The 20,394-nt window shown below is 52.0% G+C and overlaps 1 protein-coding gene across 2 annotated transcripts in view; it reads right to left on the bottom strand.

The window, feature by feature from the left end:
- The window catches only part of BCAN (brevican), a 54,660-nt gene that overhangs the window by 21,043 nt on the left and 13,223 nt on the right, over window positions 1-20,394 (bottom strand). For both annotated transcript variants that reach the window (XM_039512090.1, XM_039512091.1), the window contains exons 2-7: window positions 13,065-13,151; window positions 8,544-8,936; window positions 6,212-6,386; window positions 5,106-5,233; window positions 4,034-4,327; window positions 733-1,155 (exon numbers count right to left, since the gene is read on the bottom strand). In XM_039512090.1, the coding sequence (XP_039368024.1) occupies window positions 733-1,155; window positions 4,034-4,327; window positions 5,106-5,233; window positions 6,212-6,386; window positions 8,544-8,936; window positions 13,065-13,143 (1,492 nt within the window). In that variant the 5' untranslated portion in view covers window positions 13,144-13,151. The remainder of the gene's footprint in view (window positions 1-732; window positions 1,156-4,033; window positions 4,328-5,105; window positions 5,234-6,211; window positions 6,387-8,543; window positions 8,937-13,064; window positions 13,152-20,394) is intronic.

The following is a 20,394-nucleotide window of genomic DNA, read 5'->3' as shown; positions in this document are numbered from 1 at the left end:
TTTAAACGAAACTGAGTGAGGCCATTTACACCAGGCAAAGAGCTGGTTCCAAGTCCTTCGTTGCCAGAACTACAAAATGAACTGGCTCTGTGCACGTTTTACTTTTCATAAATATGTGAATTCCTCTCTCTTTTCACCCCTTTTATTTTATTAAAAGTGGAAGGAAGGAGCCAGCAGCCAAAATGGGTTCTGGATCCAGGTTCTGAACTTGCCATGAATTTCAGGGGATTTCAGCACCAAGCCCAACACTAGTTTGAGCTACTGGGACTTTTGCAAATTTTGATTTTTCATTTAATTTCAGCTGGGGCAAAAAGAAGCTGAATGTTTCTGACAAATGTTTTTCAGTTTTTTGATCCCCTGGATAGAAAAATTTTGAAAATTTTTGTCAAGGTTTCAAAGAAACAGTTAAAAAAATTCATTACGTTTCGTTTTACTGGTTCTTCAACCAGCTCTCCCCATAAATATTGCCAGTGAAAGTATTTGGCGAGATCCTGACAATGGGGCCAACGGACATAAGCCACCTGTAGGAGAGACTGGATTAGCTTGCAATTGTCAAAGATGCCTAACTCCCATTGTAACATGGGCATCTAAATCCCTTTGGCTTCTTTGAAAATACAAGTCCTATGGACTCTGGAGCTTTGGGCACATGCCTTCAAAGCTGTGTTTGTGACCCCATTCTAGCCATCGCCTTAAAATCGTTCGCTGATCACACTAAGAGGATTCTCTACCTACCATTCCTGGGTGTGTCTGTGCAATTTCCAATTCTCCCCGTTTCCCCTTCCTCAGCTGGAAGGGCAGGGCTCCCTGGTTTTACATCACTGCTAATCAGACCTGCCTCGGGACTGGCTGGGCTCTCGGGGGAACGTGATGGCGGGTGAAGTCCTAGATCTGAGGATACGGCGTTATCTAGAGGGGGTTCCCAGGAGACAGGAATTTTGTCCTCTTCGGGGGCACCGCTTGGCTTTTGCTGCTCAGCGTCTCTCATGTCTTGAAAAAGAGGGACGGTGTATATAGCCCCTCTCGACTCATTCTCCACTTCCGCTTTGGACAGCTGAAGCTCCTCCAGCTTTTCTGTCACTGTAACAATCTCCTTGGTCCCCTCAGGCTCAGTGGCTCGGTATTTTTCTGGAGACGCTGTGAAAGCATCTGTCTCTTCTGTGGGCAAAAAGAAAGTGGGAGATTACTGCCTCGGCCTGTCCCCGGGGCGTCAGGCAGCGACACCTTCCAATCAATAACCTTCCAAAGCAGGACCACCCTCGCCCTTCGTCTGAGGTTCAGGAGGGTCAGAGAAGATGATCTGGATTCATCCTGGTGAACTCCAGTGACTCCCATGGAGTTTCCTCAGGGATAAATCCAGCCTATGTTAAGCTTTGGGGCTTGATTCTCATTGACACCGAGGTTCCTTGCAGGGCAAAAGGACCTCAAAATGGGTATCATGGCATCCAGGCTAAGGGTCCCTTTACACCATCGGAGCAGGGTGTAGATGGGACTTACTGTAACTGAGAATCAGGCCCTTCGAGTTTATATCTGAGCAAGGCCTGAACTCAGCTCAGAGAACACCCTGGCAATTGCGATCTAGTCCCAGCTCCAGAGCTGAACAGTGAAGCTAAATCTTGGCCCGGACGCTCAGCTGGGCCTCACTCCATGAAAGCTCCCCGGATTCATGCCCACTGAGGAGCTGGGCCTCCGAGCTTTACGATAAACCAAAGCAAAACTCCCTACCTCTGACCCATCCCCCACCCCCATAACTTCGAGAGGGTTCGGTTCCACTTCTCAGTCCGAACCTTGCAGCTGAGACGGATTTCCAGTTGGCATCGATTTTTACACTTGCATCGTGTTAGCTCTTCTTTTCTCTGCCCTGAGCTTATTTTATCACCTCTCTTTTTTATTTGTGAGATCTTAAACCAAACAGCTTAAAAGCACGGGGAGTGTGTAACCCAGGGGGGAAATGTTATAGAATCAGCCCTGCAGAAATCCAGAGGATATGAGTCTGCTACAGCCCCATCTACGCTGGCTTAGCGCTGTAGCAGCATATGCTTTTAGCTCCACTGGGCACCGGTTCGATCCCCGATGGGTCAGCCAAGATGGCGGCCATCACAAGGGGATTTATGGGTAGCTTCAGAAACTGAAGCCCTGGAATTAGCCACAGCAGAGCGTGTAGGTGGTAAAAGCTTCTTCCGTCTCCCCCCAAAGGGGAACTGAGGCCTCTTTGAACGCTGCCAACGATGGGGCTGAATGGGCCAAGATTCTCAGATTTGGGAGGGGGCCACCTTGAGACCCCTTAAGGCCTATGAAAACCAGGTCCCTCTTGAAGGCCTCTCCTGCTGGGCACCCAACGGAAGTAGGTGCTTTTGAAAACTGTGGCCTGTTTCATGATGTGGGGAGCTCCTCCTCCAATGGGACATGGACTGAGATGGGAGCTGGTCAACACACTTTCTTCAAAGCGTTTTTCCAACTGAAAATGGGCTTTTTAGTCAAAGAGAGAGAGACAGAGAGACAGAAAGACATTCTCATGGGACCTTAGTTTTTCACTAAACATTTTGAGTTTTCATGAAAAATAACTTTTAATGAGAACCCCCAAAAAACTTCGGAAGAAAAATATTAACGGAAATGACATTAATTTTGGTCAAAATTTGTCACTGGAATGAAAAAAATCTTTCCAGGTCCGGACTGAGCCCTTCGGAGTTATCACAGCGGGGGGCTCAGAGCCATTGGTGTGTTACAAGGAGCTTTGGCCATCACTGGTCAATTGTTGAACCAGCAGCCAAGAGGGGAAAGTATCCACACTACCCATTCCCAATTCCCTCAGAAATCCATTCCCAATCCTGCCTAGTTTGTCTCAGAATATTGTCACTCCGGCCCCATGGCCAGTACAAAGAAAGACCCTGCAGCATTTTGCAGTGTTGTTATTTTGAATAATAATTAATAAAATGCAAACAGGCTAGATCCTTATCTGGGGGTTTCAGTTTAGCTCCGATGAGGCCAATAGATCTATGTCAAATGATCCAGTTGGGGGTCTGGCCCACTGGCTTCAGTGGAGTGATACCCATTTACACCAGTTGTGATTCCAAAGGAGTGACACTGATTTATATCTATCAGAAGCCAGGATTAGTATCACTGCCCTGAGGGATGCCTGCCAGAATCCAGAGGCTCGCCCACTCCCCGAGACCTCGGCACCATGCCCAACAACCAACATAAGATAGCCAGCAAGATACGTTTTGGGCAACTTCCTTGGCTAAGTCTCAGCGGTCGTACAACGCCGGGTTGTGTCCCATGCTGTCATGCAGGGGAAAGTCACACTGCCCTTGTTACGCAGCACAATGAAGGACGTGCGATAGGAAAAGGAGACCAACGGCAGTTCTGTGGCTCTGAGGAAGGTTCGGCTTGCAGAAAAGGCACTAACCTGGACCCTAAGAAGTCCGAGTCTGATTCCCAACTCTGCCACAGACTTGCATTAAAAAAAACAAACTCTGTGCCTCAGTTTCTCTCCTGTAAAGTGAGGGCAATGGCCCTATGTTTCTCCCACCCATGTTCATCTAGGCTGTGAGTGCTTTGGGGCAGAGACCGTCTCTGACTACGTGTATGTACAGCACCAGCACCGTGGCACCGTGAGCTCAGCGAGGGGTACAAATAAGTATCATACAGTATCCGTGCAGGAAAGCTGCATTTTAAGACTGTGGGAGTAGATGTAAAAATGGCAACAGTTACTCCATCGGGCTGCACCCCGTGGGTCAGTTACACTAGTGAAAAGTGTCTGATTAGCCCAGAAGCAGATCTGAGCTCAAATCAATCTTTCCACCACCCCTTTTTTTTTTTTTTTTTTAAGACGCGGGTTGGGGTTTTGCTCAGGGGAAGGCTGCAAGCTCAGGGAGAAGGAGCTCAGCAAGGGTTGAAATGAGACCGTATCAATGCAGTGACCGAGGCCTAACGCTGGCCCCTCAGCATGGGGAAGCATTTCACCCGAGGGTGCATCAACATGGGCTCCTGGCGGCAGCCGGCAGGCAAATCTGTCTGCGACCCCGAGGTCCTTTACCTCGAAAGCAGTACACATCGTATCTGCTCTGGGCATCGGGGAATCCAGTCTGGTTCCGGAACTGGAAGACGGTTTTGACTCCCGGCTGGCTCCCGCCGCACCGTTCCCGCGGGGTGACGATGGGGTAGCGGACGCTGCCGTCGGCCAGCCAGCCCGAGCTGCACTGGTCCAGCCCTTCGTTCCAGGCTGCGTACAGCTGGCCCGGTGTCGCTATCTCCTCTCCCAGCGCCTCACAATGAGCCCTGGCCTCCTCCAGGGTGAATTTGTCTGGGGCGGTCCTCAGAAAGAGTTCTCCTGCCAACGCAGATGGAGAGGGGAGGAATCAGAGCCACAAGGGTCTCCGCCAGTCCAGGAGAGAGAGCTCTTTCAGCCTCCCTCCCACCCTTTCTTACTGCTTCCTACGGCTGCATGACCCACCCCACCCTTCTAATTACAATACTGAACAAACTCCCAGTGGATCCACTAGCTACCATCGATCTCCAAGCACTATCTAAGACAGGGGTGGGAAAACTATGTCCCGCGGGCCGCACCATGCGGTTCGGCCCCGCTCCGGTCCCCCTCTGGCCAGGGCACTGGGTCAGGGCCGCACCACACGGCTCCCGGAAGCCACGGCATGGCCCCCTCAGGCGCTCCAATGGGAGCTGCAGGGGCGGTGCCTGCAGATGGGGCAGCGTGCAGAGCCGACTGGCCATGCCTCCGTGTAGGAGCCAGAGAAGGGACATACCACTGCTTCCAGGAGCCACTTGAGGTAAGCACCACTTGGAGCCTGCACCCCCTGAGCCTCTCCCCAACCCTCCGCCCCAGCCCCGATTACCCCTCCCACTCTCTAAACTCCTCAATCCCAGCCCAGAGCACCCTCCTGCACCCCAAACCTCTCATCCCCAGCCCAGAGCCCGCACCCCCAGCCGGAACTTGCGCCCCTTCCCACACCAGGGCCGAAGCCAAGCCATGTGGGTAGTTTGTTCCTCTGTTGCCCTTTATGGGGTTTACTGGACAGGAAACTGGACTGGATTGTTCCAGCATGGGCCATGAAGGCAGCTAAGGACACAATGCACTTGGGCGTCAGAATTACCGTGCAGATCTTCAACGTAACAGTAGACATCGTACATGTCTTCTGGGTCCACAACGCCATAGTTACGGACCCCCGGCAACCCATCCATGTCTCCATAACAGCCCTCTCGAGGGGTGTGGATTGGGTACCTGGAATGAGGAAACACAAGTATTGATTTTCCACAGAGAGAAAAGGACGGCTGGAGCCAGCCGGTCAGGTGCTGCTGCTAAACCCCTGGCTGGCTCCCAGCAGAGGGCTTAGGTGACTCCGGCAAAGAAGCCCTACCCCAATTGGCCACTGATTTTTGGGACACCCCCTTTGAGACCACCCTGGGGGCTTGATTTCCAGAAGCACTTGCAGCTCCAGCTGACGTTGTGGGGAGTCAGCACTTTGTAAAAATCCAAGGTGAGGCAACCCAAACCCCCGCATTCAAAGTCAGTGGCCACATCTGGAAATCTTAGCCCATGTAGGGCCCGTTGACTAGGTGACCAGCAACTCTGCTCTGAAGCTCACTGAAATCAATGGGAGCCTTTCCTTTGACAACCACGGGGTTTCAATCAGGCTCCTAGAGCAGTGGTTTTCAACGTTTCCTTTTCCAGGAGTCTCCTCCAAGCCAACCAGATGTCCCATTTAGCTACGTGGGAAGCGCAAGGTGGTCATGACCGCCTGGTGCTTGCTTGCTGTCTCCAGGTTAAGGCGATTGCAAACTGTGCCCAAAAGCTGCTGTTTGCAATCTCCTTTGGAATTGTTGCAGGTGGAAAATTTCAGCCTGCTCTAATCAGTGTTTAATTTGCAGCAAAGTTCACAGAAGCCATGTACAGTGTCTTAGACAGCAAGTTCTTTGGCGCGTGGGCCATCTTTTCGTTATGGGCGTGTGCAGTGCCTAGCACAATGCGGTCCCAGTCCAGTACTAGGGTCTCAAGGCACTGTTGTAATATAGATCATCATCACTACGCAATGGCATAGGAAGAATTCCATTTTGGTATTGGGGAAGTGGATTGCCCCGTATTGGAACTCATCATTATTCATCGCCTTAATATCCAGTGGCGGTGAGTTCCACAGGTGAACAATGTGGTTCACGTGAGTTCTGCATCCACCTGAATCTAGCCTCTGCGTGAGTTGCCCACCTGACTGTCTGGTCCGCGATCCAGCCTGCGTCGCATTGCTCGTAGCCGCTGAAATAGGCGGCGTACAGCTGTTCGGGGGTGGCGATCTGTGCCCCTATCCTGGTGCAGGCCTCCCGAGCCTTGGCAAAGGTGTAGGCGTAGCGCATGGAGCCCTCCCGATAAAGGAACACCACCCCTAGAGGACAGAGTGTGAAACAGCATCTAAATGTCTGTGCAAACGCAGGTCTGGCGGGCCATTAAGCCAGGGGTATTGGGGAGGTGCAGTATGGTATACGCGCCATCAGCCAGCTATGACACTGTCTCAATGCATAATGGGGTCACCAGGGATGGCGTTAGACTTGCTGGGGCATGGGGCCAAAGCTCGAGCCCCACCACCCAGGGCGGAAGCCAAAGCCTGAGACCCAGCGCCCGGGGCTGAAGCCTGACCCCAAGGGCGTCAGCCCTGGGTGACTGGGCTCAGGCGTTTGGTTTCGGCCCCCCTGCCCGCAGCGGTGGAGCTCGGGTGGAGTCAGGCTTCGTGTAGTAGTTTTTTGTTGTCAGAAGAGAGGTCGTGGTGCAATGAAGTTTGAGAACCCCTGGCCTCGGCCCTGTACGCCCTGAGTCCGAGCCCCAGTGGTCCATTCGCTTGCTGCGTGCATCGGTAGCCTGCTATGACCCATCATAGGATCTTATGCAAAATCTTAAGGCCAGAAAGGACCGTTTTGATCATCTGGTCTGGTCTTCTGCATAACGCAGGCCTGAGAACTTCGTCCTGTGATGCTGGAACTTCTTGTTGAACGAGAGTGCGGCTTTTAGCCAGTCTTGATTTAAAGACTTCAAGTGACGGACAGCCCACCTCCCCGGAGGTCAGTTGTTCCTGTGGCTGATTGCTCCTCGCTGTTAAACATTTGCACCTTATTTCTAGCCTGAATCCCTTCATTTTCCAGCGGTTGGGTCATGACTGTTCTGAAAACACGACCATCCACTCAGTGTGGGATGGGGGTTAGAGCAAAGAAGCCAGAGAGGGGGGTTCTATGTCCAGTTCTGCCCACCGACTTCCTTTGTGGCCTCGGCCATGTCATTTCCTGTCTTTACGTGCCTCAGTTTCCCTGTCTGTCAAATGGAGATGAAAATACCCATCTTTAGGAAGTCAAAGATATATACATGCTGTATAAGTGCTAACTCCTAGTCAGAGTTTTGCCCTTTTGTGCAATGATCATGACATAAACTAGCACTCTGTTTCCCTCTGAGCTGGACAAGAATCATTAGTGGCCCCATCCCCCCTTACAGATAGGGAAACTGAGGCACGACGAAGGGACATGGTTTGCTCTGGGTCACACAGCAAGTTAGTAACAGAACACAAGAGTCCTGACTCCTGCTTCTAAGCTTTAACCACAAGACCGTGCTTTCCCGCCACTGAAGAGCCACAGCTAAACTGCAGAGGGAAATCATCCTTTAAACCAGGCGGCCCATCACTCTGGTGTAAATTGCATGCCTGGCAATGTCGAGCGAGGAATCAGAGCAGCCGGAAATTTTTCTAACATGAATGGGAGAACTTGGGCTTCTTGCCGGGTTTGAAGAAAGGCAGAAAACAATGAGCAGAGATAGGGAGGCTGGAGAGGAGAGGGTGCGTTGCCAGCTGGACTTTTGCAAGGCAGGGGGAGGGGGGAGACCTGGAGAATCTTATGAGATTAACACTTAAATATTAGAAGAGTGCAAAGTTAATTGAAACTGGGAGAAATAGCCTTCAGCGTGCATTAAGGAAATTGTTTGGTTTTGCCAGGGAAATCGATCACAGTGGAAATAAATAGCAACCTCTCCGCAGTCCTGGCAATAAATAAAAGCTTTCATCTAATGATCAGCGTGAGCCGTCAGCGGTTATTGAACGCTGGACCTTCTGCAAGCGCTAGCTGTCAGTGCTGTGGTGAACAAAAAGAACAACTCCAAGAAGTGATTGCTGTAGTAGGCTGTTATCCTTTAGGAGATCAGCCGCTAGAGGACGACAGGGTACACGCTGTGTTAGTGGCGGGGAATAACAAGATGTAGTAATACAATATATTAACACTATTATAGCATTAGCCAGTAGAGACGGGCCTTTTAGCTCAGGCACTAGGGGCTCGTGCGCTTACAGCCTGACGTCGCCAGTTCAATCCCCGCCACTGACCGTTCACCCAGGGGTGTGGCATGACACATCCAGCCCTGAGTTAAAAGACCCAAGGCTGTCAGCTTCTGTACTGGCCCAGCCACCGATAGAGGGAGCCAGCCCCACGCAGTGGGTGTGGCTTATACATGCAGTCAGACTCCCATCCCACCCCCATCCCCGTGACAGATGTTAGGGTTAGGGAGCTGTTACCTTTGACCTTCACCTCCAGCTGGTCGTGCCCATCCTCGATGCCGTGTTGCACGTTGCAGCGGTAGATCCCGGAGTCGTTGGACCGGAGCTCGGTCAGCACCAAAGTGGCGTCGGTGGGCGAGGCCGCGTTGAAGGGCAAGGAGACACGGTTGCAGTAGCCTTTGCTCACCTTCACCTTCTGCCCCCGGGCCACCAGGATCTCGGCCTCCTTCCCCTCAGAGATGAAGGTCCATTTGATCCGGGGCACCCCCAGCACCGCCCGGCGCCCCCCTGCAGTAGTGGTGGCCAGGGGATGCAGGTAGGTGACGTGGCAGGGAATGGTGAGGGTGCCCGACAGCACTGCCTGGACAGGCGGGTGTTTGGCGATAGAGACTCTCAGAGCCTTGAGGTCATCTGCCAGGGAGAGGGAGGAAACAAAAAGTCAGCAGTCGCTCAGGAGAAGCCCCATTAACTTAGTGCAGTATAGGGTCCATGACACACAGTTGAGCAGTAATTATTCCATCCATCAGAGGTCATGGGTAACATACACGCACATGGACACAAACACACTTACGCCACCCAGTGCATGGCATTTTCAGTCCGTTTGTCCATTAATTGCTGCTTTGCTGTCTTTTCTCCCTGTCTGATCCCTCAGTCATTTTAACTGCCTGTGATTCCCTCTCCGGACCTGGATTTCAGTGTGACATCTGTCTGCTTGGACCTTGCTCCATTTAAAGTCACATTGACAACAGGGCTGAGCCCAGAACCTTGATCGGAACGCCCCGTGTGTATGCGGGGCGCTGGGTTAGCTCCCAGGTAGGGTTAAACTAGCAATGAAAATATGGAGTCAGGTTAGCAGCTCCAAGTTCAACCCCCGGTTCCCTTATATTATTATTTGTGTTACCTTAGCACATAGTCCTTGACCAGGACGCCATGTGCTCGGAGCTGTACAAACCCACGTTGGGAGCTGAGTAGTTGTGTCTCCGCTGCTGTTTTAACCCGAGTTAACTAACCCACATTAAGACCGTGCCTCGTAGAGGTTGCAGTGTAGAGGTATCCGTAGAGACCTAACTAAAACATGCCCAGGGACAGCTCAGGAAACCTCCCTCTGGGGCAAATTCCCCCACAGACTTCAGGCGTGGGTCTGGCACCCCTCCCGCCAGGACTCCTGCTTTATTCAATGCCAGGGCTCACTCAGCCAGCCGCTAGGCAATGCATCACTTTCGGCTTCTTGTTCACTGCATGGCCCCAGGCCTTAATTTAGCGAATGCTGCTCAGCCCCTGCTCTGAAGACAGAAGGGCCAATTGCCTTGTGCTGGGAGGTACAGAGCTCAGGCTGTGGCAGCCAGGAAAGGGTTAATAGATGGGCCCATTAGCTCCCCAGCTGGTACTCACTGGCCCGTTAACCACAGCTGCCGGTGGGGGGAAGGCTGCAGCTCTGGCAGGGGAGTCTGGGTGCCAGAGACACTGGTGTTGCTCTGAGAAAGCTCCTCAGCACCAGAGGAAATTGCACAAAGCCCCGAAGTGCCAAGGAAAGAAAGATTTGGAGAATGCAGCACTGGGGGAGAGACGCCTGCAGACAAGCCAAGGTAGGACGCAGTCCAGATGAGGGATTGTAAGAAATGACAGACCCTAGCTGCTTACTACAAGGGCTGTGGGCTGGCACCCTGGGGGGGGGGGGTTCCCTTATTACCCTTCCCCACACATACACCCCCTTGTAGGATGGGCCATATAAAGCTTTGGCACTAAGAGGGGGAAGGGGAGAGAGAGAGCTCAGTGTTTTGAGCACTGGCCTGCTAAACCCAGGGTTGTCAGTTCAATCCCTGAGGGGGGCCCCTTAGGGATCTGGGTCGTACGTGGTCCTGCTAGTGAAGGCAGGGAGCTGGACTCAATGACCTCTCAGGGTCCCTTCCAGTTCTATGAGGTAGGTATAGGATCAGTATCCAGACTGAAGACCCAGTATAAGACATTGGACCACAGGGTTTGTATCGGGACTCTCCTGTTCACCTGGATTGGGGTTTGGGGGACTGGGTGGCAAGCTGGAACAGACCCCACCCACGCCAAGTGACTGGGAGGTGACAGAGACGGAGGAGCTGTGCCCAGCCCAGAGGTGGCCTGCCAAGCCCTGAAGGAACCTGTGACATTCCTCAGGGTTTTTTCCCTGGTGCTCCATCGCTGTGGTATCAGGGCACTTGGCTCAATGACTTTATTTTCACAAGACCCCCATGTGGAGGCAGGGTGCGATTATCCCCATTTTACAGAGGGGGAACTGAGGCGCACAGAGATGAAGCTCAGCAGCAGCAACTGCTGCTAATGTTGGGTGCCCGATTTGAGGCACCTGGTGTTTTGTTTTTCATGTGACCTAGCATTGTGTAGCACTTCATAGGCTCAAGACTAGCTCCCACTGACGCCCGCTGTGGCTGTGAGCACCCGGCACTTCTGCCGGTCGCAGCCTAGGGCCTTGAGTCAGGCATCCAGAAAATGAGGAACACCAACTAGCGACCTTTGGTTGAAGCCAGCTTTGCACCAACAGGGGTCCTACAGACCCCTGATACATCCCCAGAGCACCCTCTATCGAGGCAGGGGCCCTGGGGTGGAGGGAATCCTAGAATATCAGAGTTGGAAGTGACCTCAGGAGGTATCTAGTCCAACCCCCTGCTCAAAGCAGGACCAACCCCAACTAAATCATCCCAGCCAGGGCTTTGTCAAGCTGGGCCTTAAAAACCTCTAAGGAAGGAGATTCCACCACCTCCCTCGGTAACTCATTCCAGTGCTTCACCACCCTCCTAGTGAAAAAGTTTTTCCTAATATCCAACCTAGACCTCCCCCACTGCAACTTGAGACCATTGCTCCTTGTTCTGTCATATATGTACTGATATATGACAATGGAGTATATGATCATGTAATTAAAGATTGTCTCATAATGAAGATGACCAAGGGGGAGAGTTTCTGGCATTTCCTAACCCTTGAGGGCTTGACTTTGCATGCTCAGCGTGGGCCCAGCAGGGAGGTCTTTGAGAGCACAAGGTTGCCTGCTCTCAGTTCAGGGGCCTGCCCCCCCGTGGCAGCCCAGTGCTGTAATGGCAAGAAAATTCCTGCTGAGCCCCAGGCTCTCGCTTGGTGCAGGCAGAATCTTCTGGGAATTTAATGCTAAAATCGAAGACCACCTACGAAAGGGGACTGCGGGGCATCCCGCTAGAAAGGAGCGGGGGATTCCAGCGGATCGCTAACTGAATGAGCGGACAATGAGACAGAGTCCTGGAAAAGGCAAATATCATTTTAGGGGGTGTACGAACGGGTGTCGTCCGCAAGGCGGAGGCGGTACCTGTCCCGCTCTACTCGGCACTGGTGGGACCCCAGCGGGCATATTGTGCGTACTTAGGAAGGATGTGGACAGAGTCCAGAGGAGAGCAGCCCAAGTGATCAAAGGTTTAGAAAACCTAGGAGGAAAGACTGAAGAAAGCCCTGGGCACGTTTAGTCTTGAGAAAAGCAGACGGGGAAGTGGGGCGGATAAGTCTTCAGAGAAATGAAGGGCTGTTAGAAAGAGGAGAGGGATCAATTGTTCTCTGGGTCCATGGAGGGCCCAGGCCAGAAGTAAGGGGCTTAATCTGTAGCAAGGGAGATTTAGGTGAGATGTTAGGAGGAACTTTCGAACTCTCGGGCAGGTAAGCGCTGGGATCTCCCCTCACTGGAGGTTTTTAATAACAGGTTGGGCAAAGCCCTGTCAGAGCTGGTCTGGGCTTATTTGGTGCTGCCTCAGCGCAGGGGGCTGGGCTTCGTGACCTCTTGAGGTCCCTTCCAGACCATCTTTTCTACGTCTCTGTGGCACGTGCAAACTTCCCCTCCTCGCCCACCAAAGACTTGGTCAAATTTGAGTGGATTTTCACAGGGGCTGCAAAAGGCAGTTCCCGGATACAGAGGCCGTCCCCCTCCCCCTTACCAAATTTCAAGTCCCTGCTCCAAAGCGGGGGGGGGGCAAAGGGGGTGTTAAAGCTTGTCAAAGAAAGGTCACCTGACTTCTGTAAGATGGGCCAAAGAACGTCTCTATTCCTGGCCTTGCTTTCAGAACTGGTTGATCTATTTCATCAAAAATCCCTCCCTCCCCGCCACCCCACCCTACCCCCCAAAAAATTCAGCCTAAGACAAACACCTGGCATGGAAAATTTGCAGCCCAGGTGGTTTAAGTTTGGCAAAGTTAAAGGCAACTGAAAACAGGGTCTTATAATGGAAAGTGTTGGGCAACCTTAATAAGAGGCAGTACTACAGCCTTACAATTAGAGATCAGGGAGCCCAAGCCAGGATCAGGGCTTCATTCTGCACGTGCCCATAGCAGGAGCCAGTCCCTGCCTTGGACCCAGCTAGACAAGACAGACCCAGGAGAAGTTACTGGCCCAAGGTCAGAGGCAGAGCCGGGACTAGACCTCAGGTCTCTGGAGGGGCAGCCCAGTGCCCTAATGCACTCGACTCAGCTTTGAATGGATCTTGGCCGTAGCCATCGCACAAAGCTGCCTGTTGGCCGGCTCGGAGGGTGTCCGACTTACCTGCACCGTCCTCAAAGATAAATGCGTCTGTAAAAGCAAGGCGGGCGAATACCCAGAGCAGCAGCAGCATGTCCGTCATCGCTCCACCTGGGCGGGAGGAAATATACAGGATGAGCATCCCCCTTCATTTTCAGTTTAAACCAATTTGTACCGAAAAATTCCCGGGTTTTGCAAAAAGTAATAGTCCATTTTTTTTTCTGATTTTTTCACCCTACTTTTGTATAATTCAAATATGTAAAAAATAACTTGTTTTATTAGGAAAATACAATACATTGCGTGAGAGATCTGTATTCTGGTCATACATTAGTCCGTGTGGATATGCAAAGCTCCCTGTTTCTGAAGTAGGGGTGTACGTATTTAGTCTAGAAGCTACACACTGTAAACACAGGCACGCACACGAGCTCTGAGGTGCGGGCGCATCTGAACGAACTGATGAAGCTCACGCTCAGCACGTGCACATTTCAAGCTGTTAGCAGAGAACGGTTTAAAGAGCTGACGCGCTAAAATGGGAAGAAAACAAAACTCTGTAATGGAATACGTTTCAGAACACAAGGAGGTATCCGAAAGTTTAAAAAACAAAAAAAAAGATGAAGTTGAATGTAGGCAAATGGTGTGGCCCGATTATTACATGTCAATATTTATAGGCTAAGAGTTCTGAGTCTACAACAGTAAACTCTTTATTCAGATGAAAAGTTTTATTTGGGGATTAGAGAGAGAGCGTTTTCTTAAACTCAGCGGTGGCCTTGTGTTCTGAGTTCTGTGTTAGTTCTGCAGCCATCCACACTGATGAACAGAATTCAAAGCATTGATCTGCTGAATACTTTTTCCCGCCGCCTTTCCACCCAACAAAATAAACCCTGATATTTACCCAGAAAAATTATTAATCGTGTTTTGCACTGATTTTCGCCTGTTTTTATTGTGGTGGTAATAAACACTGATAAATTCCCAGGGGGAAATTAAATAAACTAAAACCTGCCAGCTAGAGCGAATGGCCCAGGATAGAAGACTATGGAGATCTGTTGTTGGCGGCCCATACCCCGGTTGGGGTGACGGGCATGAATGATGAATGAATGATGAAGCTGAAGGGCCATAAAGATGAGTTAAAGCCGTGCGGTGGGGTTAAAGAAAACCCAACCCTTCCACTCCCCCTATTCGAAAAACCCCAAGGGGCCTGAAAAGATTTGCTTTAACCCATGACGAGGGTTTAGTGCTAGCGGCGCAGGACAAAGGAGTGAGAGAGATTGTGGATGCAATGAGCGAAAGAGACAATACCAGCCGCAAGGACAGAGAAAGATGGCTAGATTGAGGAGAGGTTAACTAGCTATAGAGATAAGGGTCTATCTATGGACAGAGACCAGTGTAGGTAGGAAAATCAGGCTGGCTAGAGACAGATGAAGGGGAGGAGAGAGAGAAAGATGGCTAGTTAGATCCCATCTTGACACTTCCCCTGCCCTCACTGCTAGATCTTATGGCTGGAAAGAGATGCAGAGAGAGATTTCTACCCCTCATTCGCATATCCAAACGCCCCTCCCTCCTTGCTTGTGGCAGTAACTTGCATCCCATCACACCAACTAACAGCACCCAGCGCTTCCGGAGAGGAGTCACAATCAGTCTCTGTATTTTTTTCGTACTGTGCGATAGCTGCCAAGGGGTAACCACAGCGTCTCTGCAAATCACCCGCGGTGGGGAGAAATGTCGCCCCTGAAAGAAACCCAGGGTTGGTCGGGTTTTTCTTTCTCTCTGCTTGTGTGAGATTGTTCTGCAGAACTGAGGCTGTTCAGTTTGGTTACCTTCCTTCCATGTCTGTCCAAAGAGTTTCAGAGCAGCTAAGAAACTCATTGCTCAGGGTTGTAGTTACAAACAGCCTCCTTTGCTACCCAGCCCTGATTCATTCCCAGAGAACCGGCCTTCCTGGAGGCTGAATGAAGCAAGGGTCTTGTAGGGAAATAAATGGATTCTAATTTGCACCAAGAACCTCTTTACCCAACTCTGGCAGAGTAGAGGGGCCTCAAGAGGACATCAGTTGGAGTTTCAGGGTCTGGGGGGTAAATGAGAATCTGGGTCTGTTGGCATGAGCCAAATCTTAAGGGAGAAATTCTTATCCCCGCATAAAACTGGCGATGCTGCCGTAAAACTGGCATTGGCGCTTGCCAAGTTCTGAAACTGTCCCGAAGCTGGTGGGCAGGGGGGGGGGCATTTGGCTCCAGGGATTTGGTTCTGGCCCAAGCCTCATGCACCCCTGCCCCAGGATGCCTGGCCTTTGGCGACAACCGGAAAGCTCCCGGCTTCATGGGACGCTGAAGAAAAGCCCTAATGTAGTGAGACCGGGGCGGCCGGGCGTTAATTTGGGCGGTGGCGTGGTTACGAACCCGAGATGCGCGTTAATAATGTGTGTTTTGCAAGGTCCTGTTTGCCTCAGACGGTCTACTGGAACCACCGGGGCGGGTGCTGGGGCGGGAGAGGTCATTGATTAGTTTGAGGAGCCGCAAACTGATTTCTTGGTGATGTGGGAGGCCCAAGATGGCCTTTCTTTGAAATTCTGCTCACGCCGGAGGTTCGCTGCTGACAGGCTGTGAACGCCGAGCGCTGACCAAAGAGCTTATTATATCCCCGGCCTTTTCTCAGTGCTGCTTGGCACAAAGAGACTTCCCCATCTCCCCCACTGCTCCCAATGAATAAATCTCTAAGAAGTTTTCCGAGGGCTGACGCTGGCTGTGCCGGGTGATTTTTCCCCGCTCTGCTGACCGCCAGTGTGAGTCTGGCTGCATCTCGCTCTGCAGCCAGCAGGGAGAGGGAGCCTGGTGCATTGGCTAGAGCACCAGCCTTGGATTCCATTCCCTGCTCGGCCGTGGACTCTCTTTGTGACCTTGGGTAGGTTACTTAGTCTCCCCGAGGAAACTGAGGCACGCTGTGCAACGGGAATAACAGCCCTGGCCTACCTCACAGCACTGGTGTGAGGATAAATACACTGCAGATTGTGAGGTGCTCAGAGAAGTTTCTTAGAGGTGGGGCACATGTGGAAAGGTTAATCCGGGGCCACTTCTTCCTCTGCTGAACAATGGGGGTTTAAAGCCAGGCTACAGTGGCTTAGATCAGTGGAGAGTTCACATGGCTTCATCTTGGGGGTAGGAGTCACCTATTCTGTGGCTGTACAGCACCTAGCACCGGGACTGGGGCTCCTAGGGGTTACTGCAATACCGATTATTATTAACAACCTTAACCATGCAGCCACGCCCTGCTATTGGTACCTGAGCTAGCCAGCTTAAAGCTACCTCAGGTACGTCTACACATGCTGCAGTTGCGCTTCCAATTGCAGTGTAGACGTCCCCTAAGAGCTGAAGGGAAGAGCCCCCCATGAAATCACCAACACTTCTACTTCTAGCATCCAGTCGGATACAAAGGAAGAAGTCCACCTTTGCCTGGGAAGTATATAGGGTGACCAGATGTCCCGATTTTATGGGGACAGTCCCGATTGCTGGGTCTTTTTCTTATATAGGGTCCTACTACCCCCCACCCCTTGTCCCGATTTTTCACACTGGCTGTCTGGTCACCCTAGATTAGAAGTATATTGGCTTGTTATCCAGGGTATGATCTGTCACGCTTGCCTTGATGGGAGTTTAGCATCAGGGGATGCTTGCACCGTTTAAACACTTTAGGTCTTTAGACTCAGCAGTGACTCCCTTTCCCTTTCTAAAGCCGATCTGTTGGGTGGAACAAGGGCAGATGGCTGTAACTCAATGTGGTTTTATCATCTGAATTCGGTTGGAAGGGTTAGATTTTTATAGGCAAATGCCGGTAGATGTCGATTTCATTGTTCGCACCCACGACAGCTCATGCTCCAATACGTCTGTTAGTCTATAAGGAGCCACAGGACTCTGCTGCACATACAAACGGATGATACTGGTGGCTGCCTTTAAAGGTTGGGTTCCCTGGACAGGGACCGGGCCGTACGCTGTGCGTGTCTCGTTAGGCAGAGGCGGTTGGGCCCAGACAGAACAAACCAGATTTCTTGTGAGCCTGGAGAGATCGCTGAGCACCACGCGCCCCTCCCCAGCTTTCCTGCTTCTTTCCAAACTTAGCGGGGCTGGAGCCAAGTGGGGGCTTTTGTTGTTCTCTCCGGATCACTTGGAATTCAAGATCACAACTCGGGAGAGAGACGGAATAAAAATACAAAGCCCATGGCTCTGCAGCCATGGCTGGGATTCAACCCCAGCCGCAGGCCGCTCGTGGGATCAGTCCAATCCCACCAGGGCTGGTTTGCCTTTAGCCTGTGAAACTAGAAAGCCTTTGTTGATTTTTATTTTTTTCCGTTCCCAAGGCGCCATGGCAGCTTGAGTGATTTGCTCTCGAGACTGCTTCAACCCCAGAAAGGGAGTGACGAAAAGCACTGGGGCCGAGTTGAGGGGGTTTTTTCTTCTTTTTTCCCTCTCCCCGCCACCCATCCTCACATCAGGACCACAAGGGGTTTGGCCCCTTTCCCATCTCAAGTAGGTGGCAACGCCCTGGGCCACGTTAGTGTTGCGTCTTTTGCTTCTTATTGGCGTTGCCGATTCTGAGTCTCGCTAGAATCAGTGTTTTCCTTAAAGCCCCAGCTCCTGGTAGAACATGATTATGGGAGAATCTCAGCTGGGTGTTTTGGAATAAGATTCTGGGGGTCAGATTTGCAAAGAGAACCTTGAAACGTGTGACCCCCATGCGTCCACCGGCCCGGCAAACGCAAGACGTCCCCAAATCAGCTTAAAAATCATGAGGATTTTTTTTAGATGCCTAAATCAGGAGGGTAGGCTCCTGCCTCTTGAACATTTAGCGCTGGCCAGGCGGCTCTGCACGCAGGCGCGTTATCTAGGGTTGCCAGCATTGTATTTCAAAAATAAGGGACTGTTTTCTTAACACCCCCGCCCTCCCCCAATTCCTGATATTATCGTTATGATTAAGAACAATACGAAGCAGCGCTCTCCTACACTTACCAGGGGCATTTCTTCCCGCATTTGGCAGCACTCGGCAATTCCTGATCTTGTTTTACAGAGATGGGGGGAAAAATAAGGGACGTTTCTTGTAATAATTGGCTGTTGGCAACCCTAAGCCATCCTCCCCGGGGCAAATCCCAGAGCGGCGTGGCCACCTGGCAAACCGTGCACCACCGGGGGCACCACTAGAGGGCTTGAGAACTATTTCAAGCAGTAGTTCTCAACCTGCAGCCCAGCTGTGTGCTTAAAAATTTTTTCAAAATTTGCCACCCTGGTCTGGCAGGGGACGAGGCTGGCTGAGGGGGACTCGGCCTCTTGCAGCCTGCACCAGCGCTCCTGCTCATGGGGTCCCCGGTTGAGAATCACTGGCCTGGACGACCCTTGCGGTCCCTTCTAACGCTGGGAGTCTGACTCTAAAGATAAGCTTTTGAGGTGCTGGGACACTGCGGGAATGGGGGACCCGACAAAGGTCCTAGACGGATGCTTGTGCACCCCCTTGGCACTGGCGGATTGGACCCAGAGTTTCAGCCTTGGGGGCCCACCGCTCCCATCCCCAGGCAGTGATGGTGGGGTTCATGGGAACCCCCCGAGTCAGGAGCAATGCGCTGGGCTGGCTGTATTAGCAGCCGCGTGGGGAAGTTTGAGGGAGATGGCTGGAGCAGCTGCGTCCCTGTTCCCAAGACCCCGTTCCCCCCACCCCAGCGCTTCTAGCTGAGGCTGTGATGAGATGCCAGGGCCCCCGGCCAGAAGCAGAGAAGTCTGGCGGCTGCTTGGCCTGTCCTCAGCTTTGCCATCTCCTCTGAGACCCACATTTGCTCGGCCCCTCCCCTGCCCCCCAAGCCAGCTCCCCCTTCCCAGCAGCTTGTCTCCTTGTTGGAGGGTCACCTGCTCTGATCCCCATTCAAGGCCTTCTCATCCGCTCCCCCAGCCCACCACTCCATGTGATGATTAGTCATCTCCGATCACAAGGTGCATTGTCAGCCGGCAGGAGGCAAAGGAGATGCACAGAGAGGTGGCTTTTTTGGCTGCAGGATGAGTCAGCAGCAGCACATCCTTGGCCCTGGCACGGTTCCCAGGAGCAAGGGAAGAGAAGAAATCCTCCCTGTAAAGTCCTGCTTTTGATGTGCATCTCCAGGCACGCCTGTGTTTGCACATATCTGCACCTGTGTTACACATGCCCCACACACACGTGCATGTGCAAAACCATGCATGCGTGCACACTCTCCACACTTGCACACAGGCATGCTCCCTGCACACGCAGTCACACGGCTAATCTCCCCCGGGCTTGTGCCCTCATATAAACATATGCAATGGCATGCATCTGCTTTCCTGCACACCACCAATGCTCACGCGCTCGCTACACGCATGCAATCCCATGTGCATATGCTTGCCCGAACGTGCTTTCCCAGGACAGCTGTTCAGAACGCTCTTGCAAAGGAAAAGCGCCGCTCTGCTTTGCAACGACCAGCCCGTAATTTCCACGCAGCCTGCGGACAGCTCCCATGGTATTTTCCAAGCACGTCTCCCACCTTCTCTCTACCTGCCGCCTTCAAATTCCAACTGCCCTGTGCAAAGGGGAGGGGGGGATTTTTATTTTTTTTTATACAAAGCCACCCTCCAGAGCTGGCAAGAGACGACTCCCTGGCCTCACGCCTCTCCCAAGAATAGGCAGTAAAATACCATTTTTAAAACCAACTCCTAGGGACCAAGTGACTAGGCAGCAGTTCTGCAGAAAAGGACCTAGGGGTTACAGTGGACGAGAAGCTGGATATGAGTCGACAGTGTGCCCTTGTTGCCAAGAAGGCTAACGGCATTTTGGGCTGTACAAGTAGGAGCATTGCCAGCAGATCAAGGGACGTGATCATTCCCCTCCATTCGGCATTGGTGAGGCCTCATCTGGAGTCCTGTGTCCAGTTTTGGGCCCCACACTACAAGAAGGATTTGGAAAGAGTCCAGCGGAGGGCAACAAAAATGATCGGGGGCTGGAGCCACATGACTTATGAGGAGAGGCTGAGGGAACTGGGATTGTTTAGCAGAAGAGAAGAATGTGGGGGGATTTGATAGCTGCTTTCAACTACCTGAAGGGGGGTTCCAAAGAGGATGGATCTAGACTGTTCTCAGTGATACCGGATGACAGAACAAGGAGTAATGGTCTCAAGTTGCAGTGGGGGAGGTTTAGGTTGGATATCAGGAAACACTTTTTCACTAGGAGGGTGGTGAAGCACTGGAATGGGTTCCCTAGGGAGGTAGTGGAATCTCCTTCCTTAGAGGTTTTTAAGGCCCGGCTTGACAAAGCCCTGGCTGGGATGATTTATTTGGGGTTGGTCCTGCCTTGAGCAGGGGGTTGGACTAGATACCTCCTG

This window comes from Mauremys reevesii, linkage group 24 (assembly GCF_016161935.1).
Source record: "Mauremys reevesii isolate NIE-2019 linkage group 24, ASM1616193v1, whole genome shotgun sequence".
Lineage (NCBI taxonomy): Eukaryota > Metazoa > Chordata > Testudines > Geoemydidae > Mauremys > Mauremys reevesii.
This window is presented reverse-complemented; position numbering and strand designations above follow the sequence as displayed.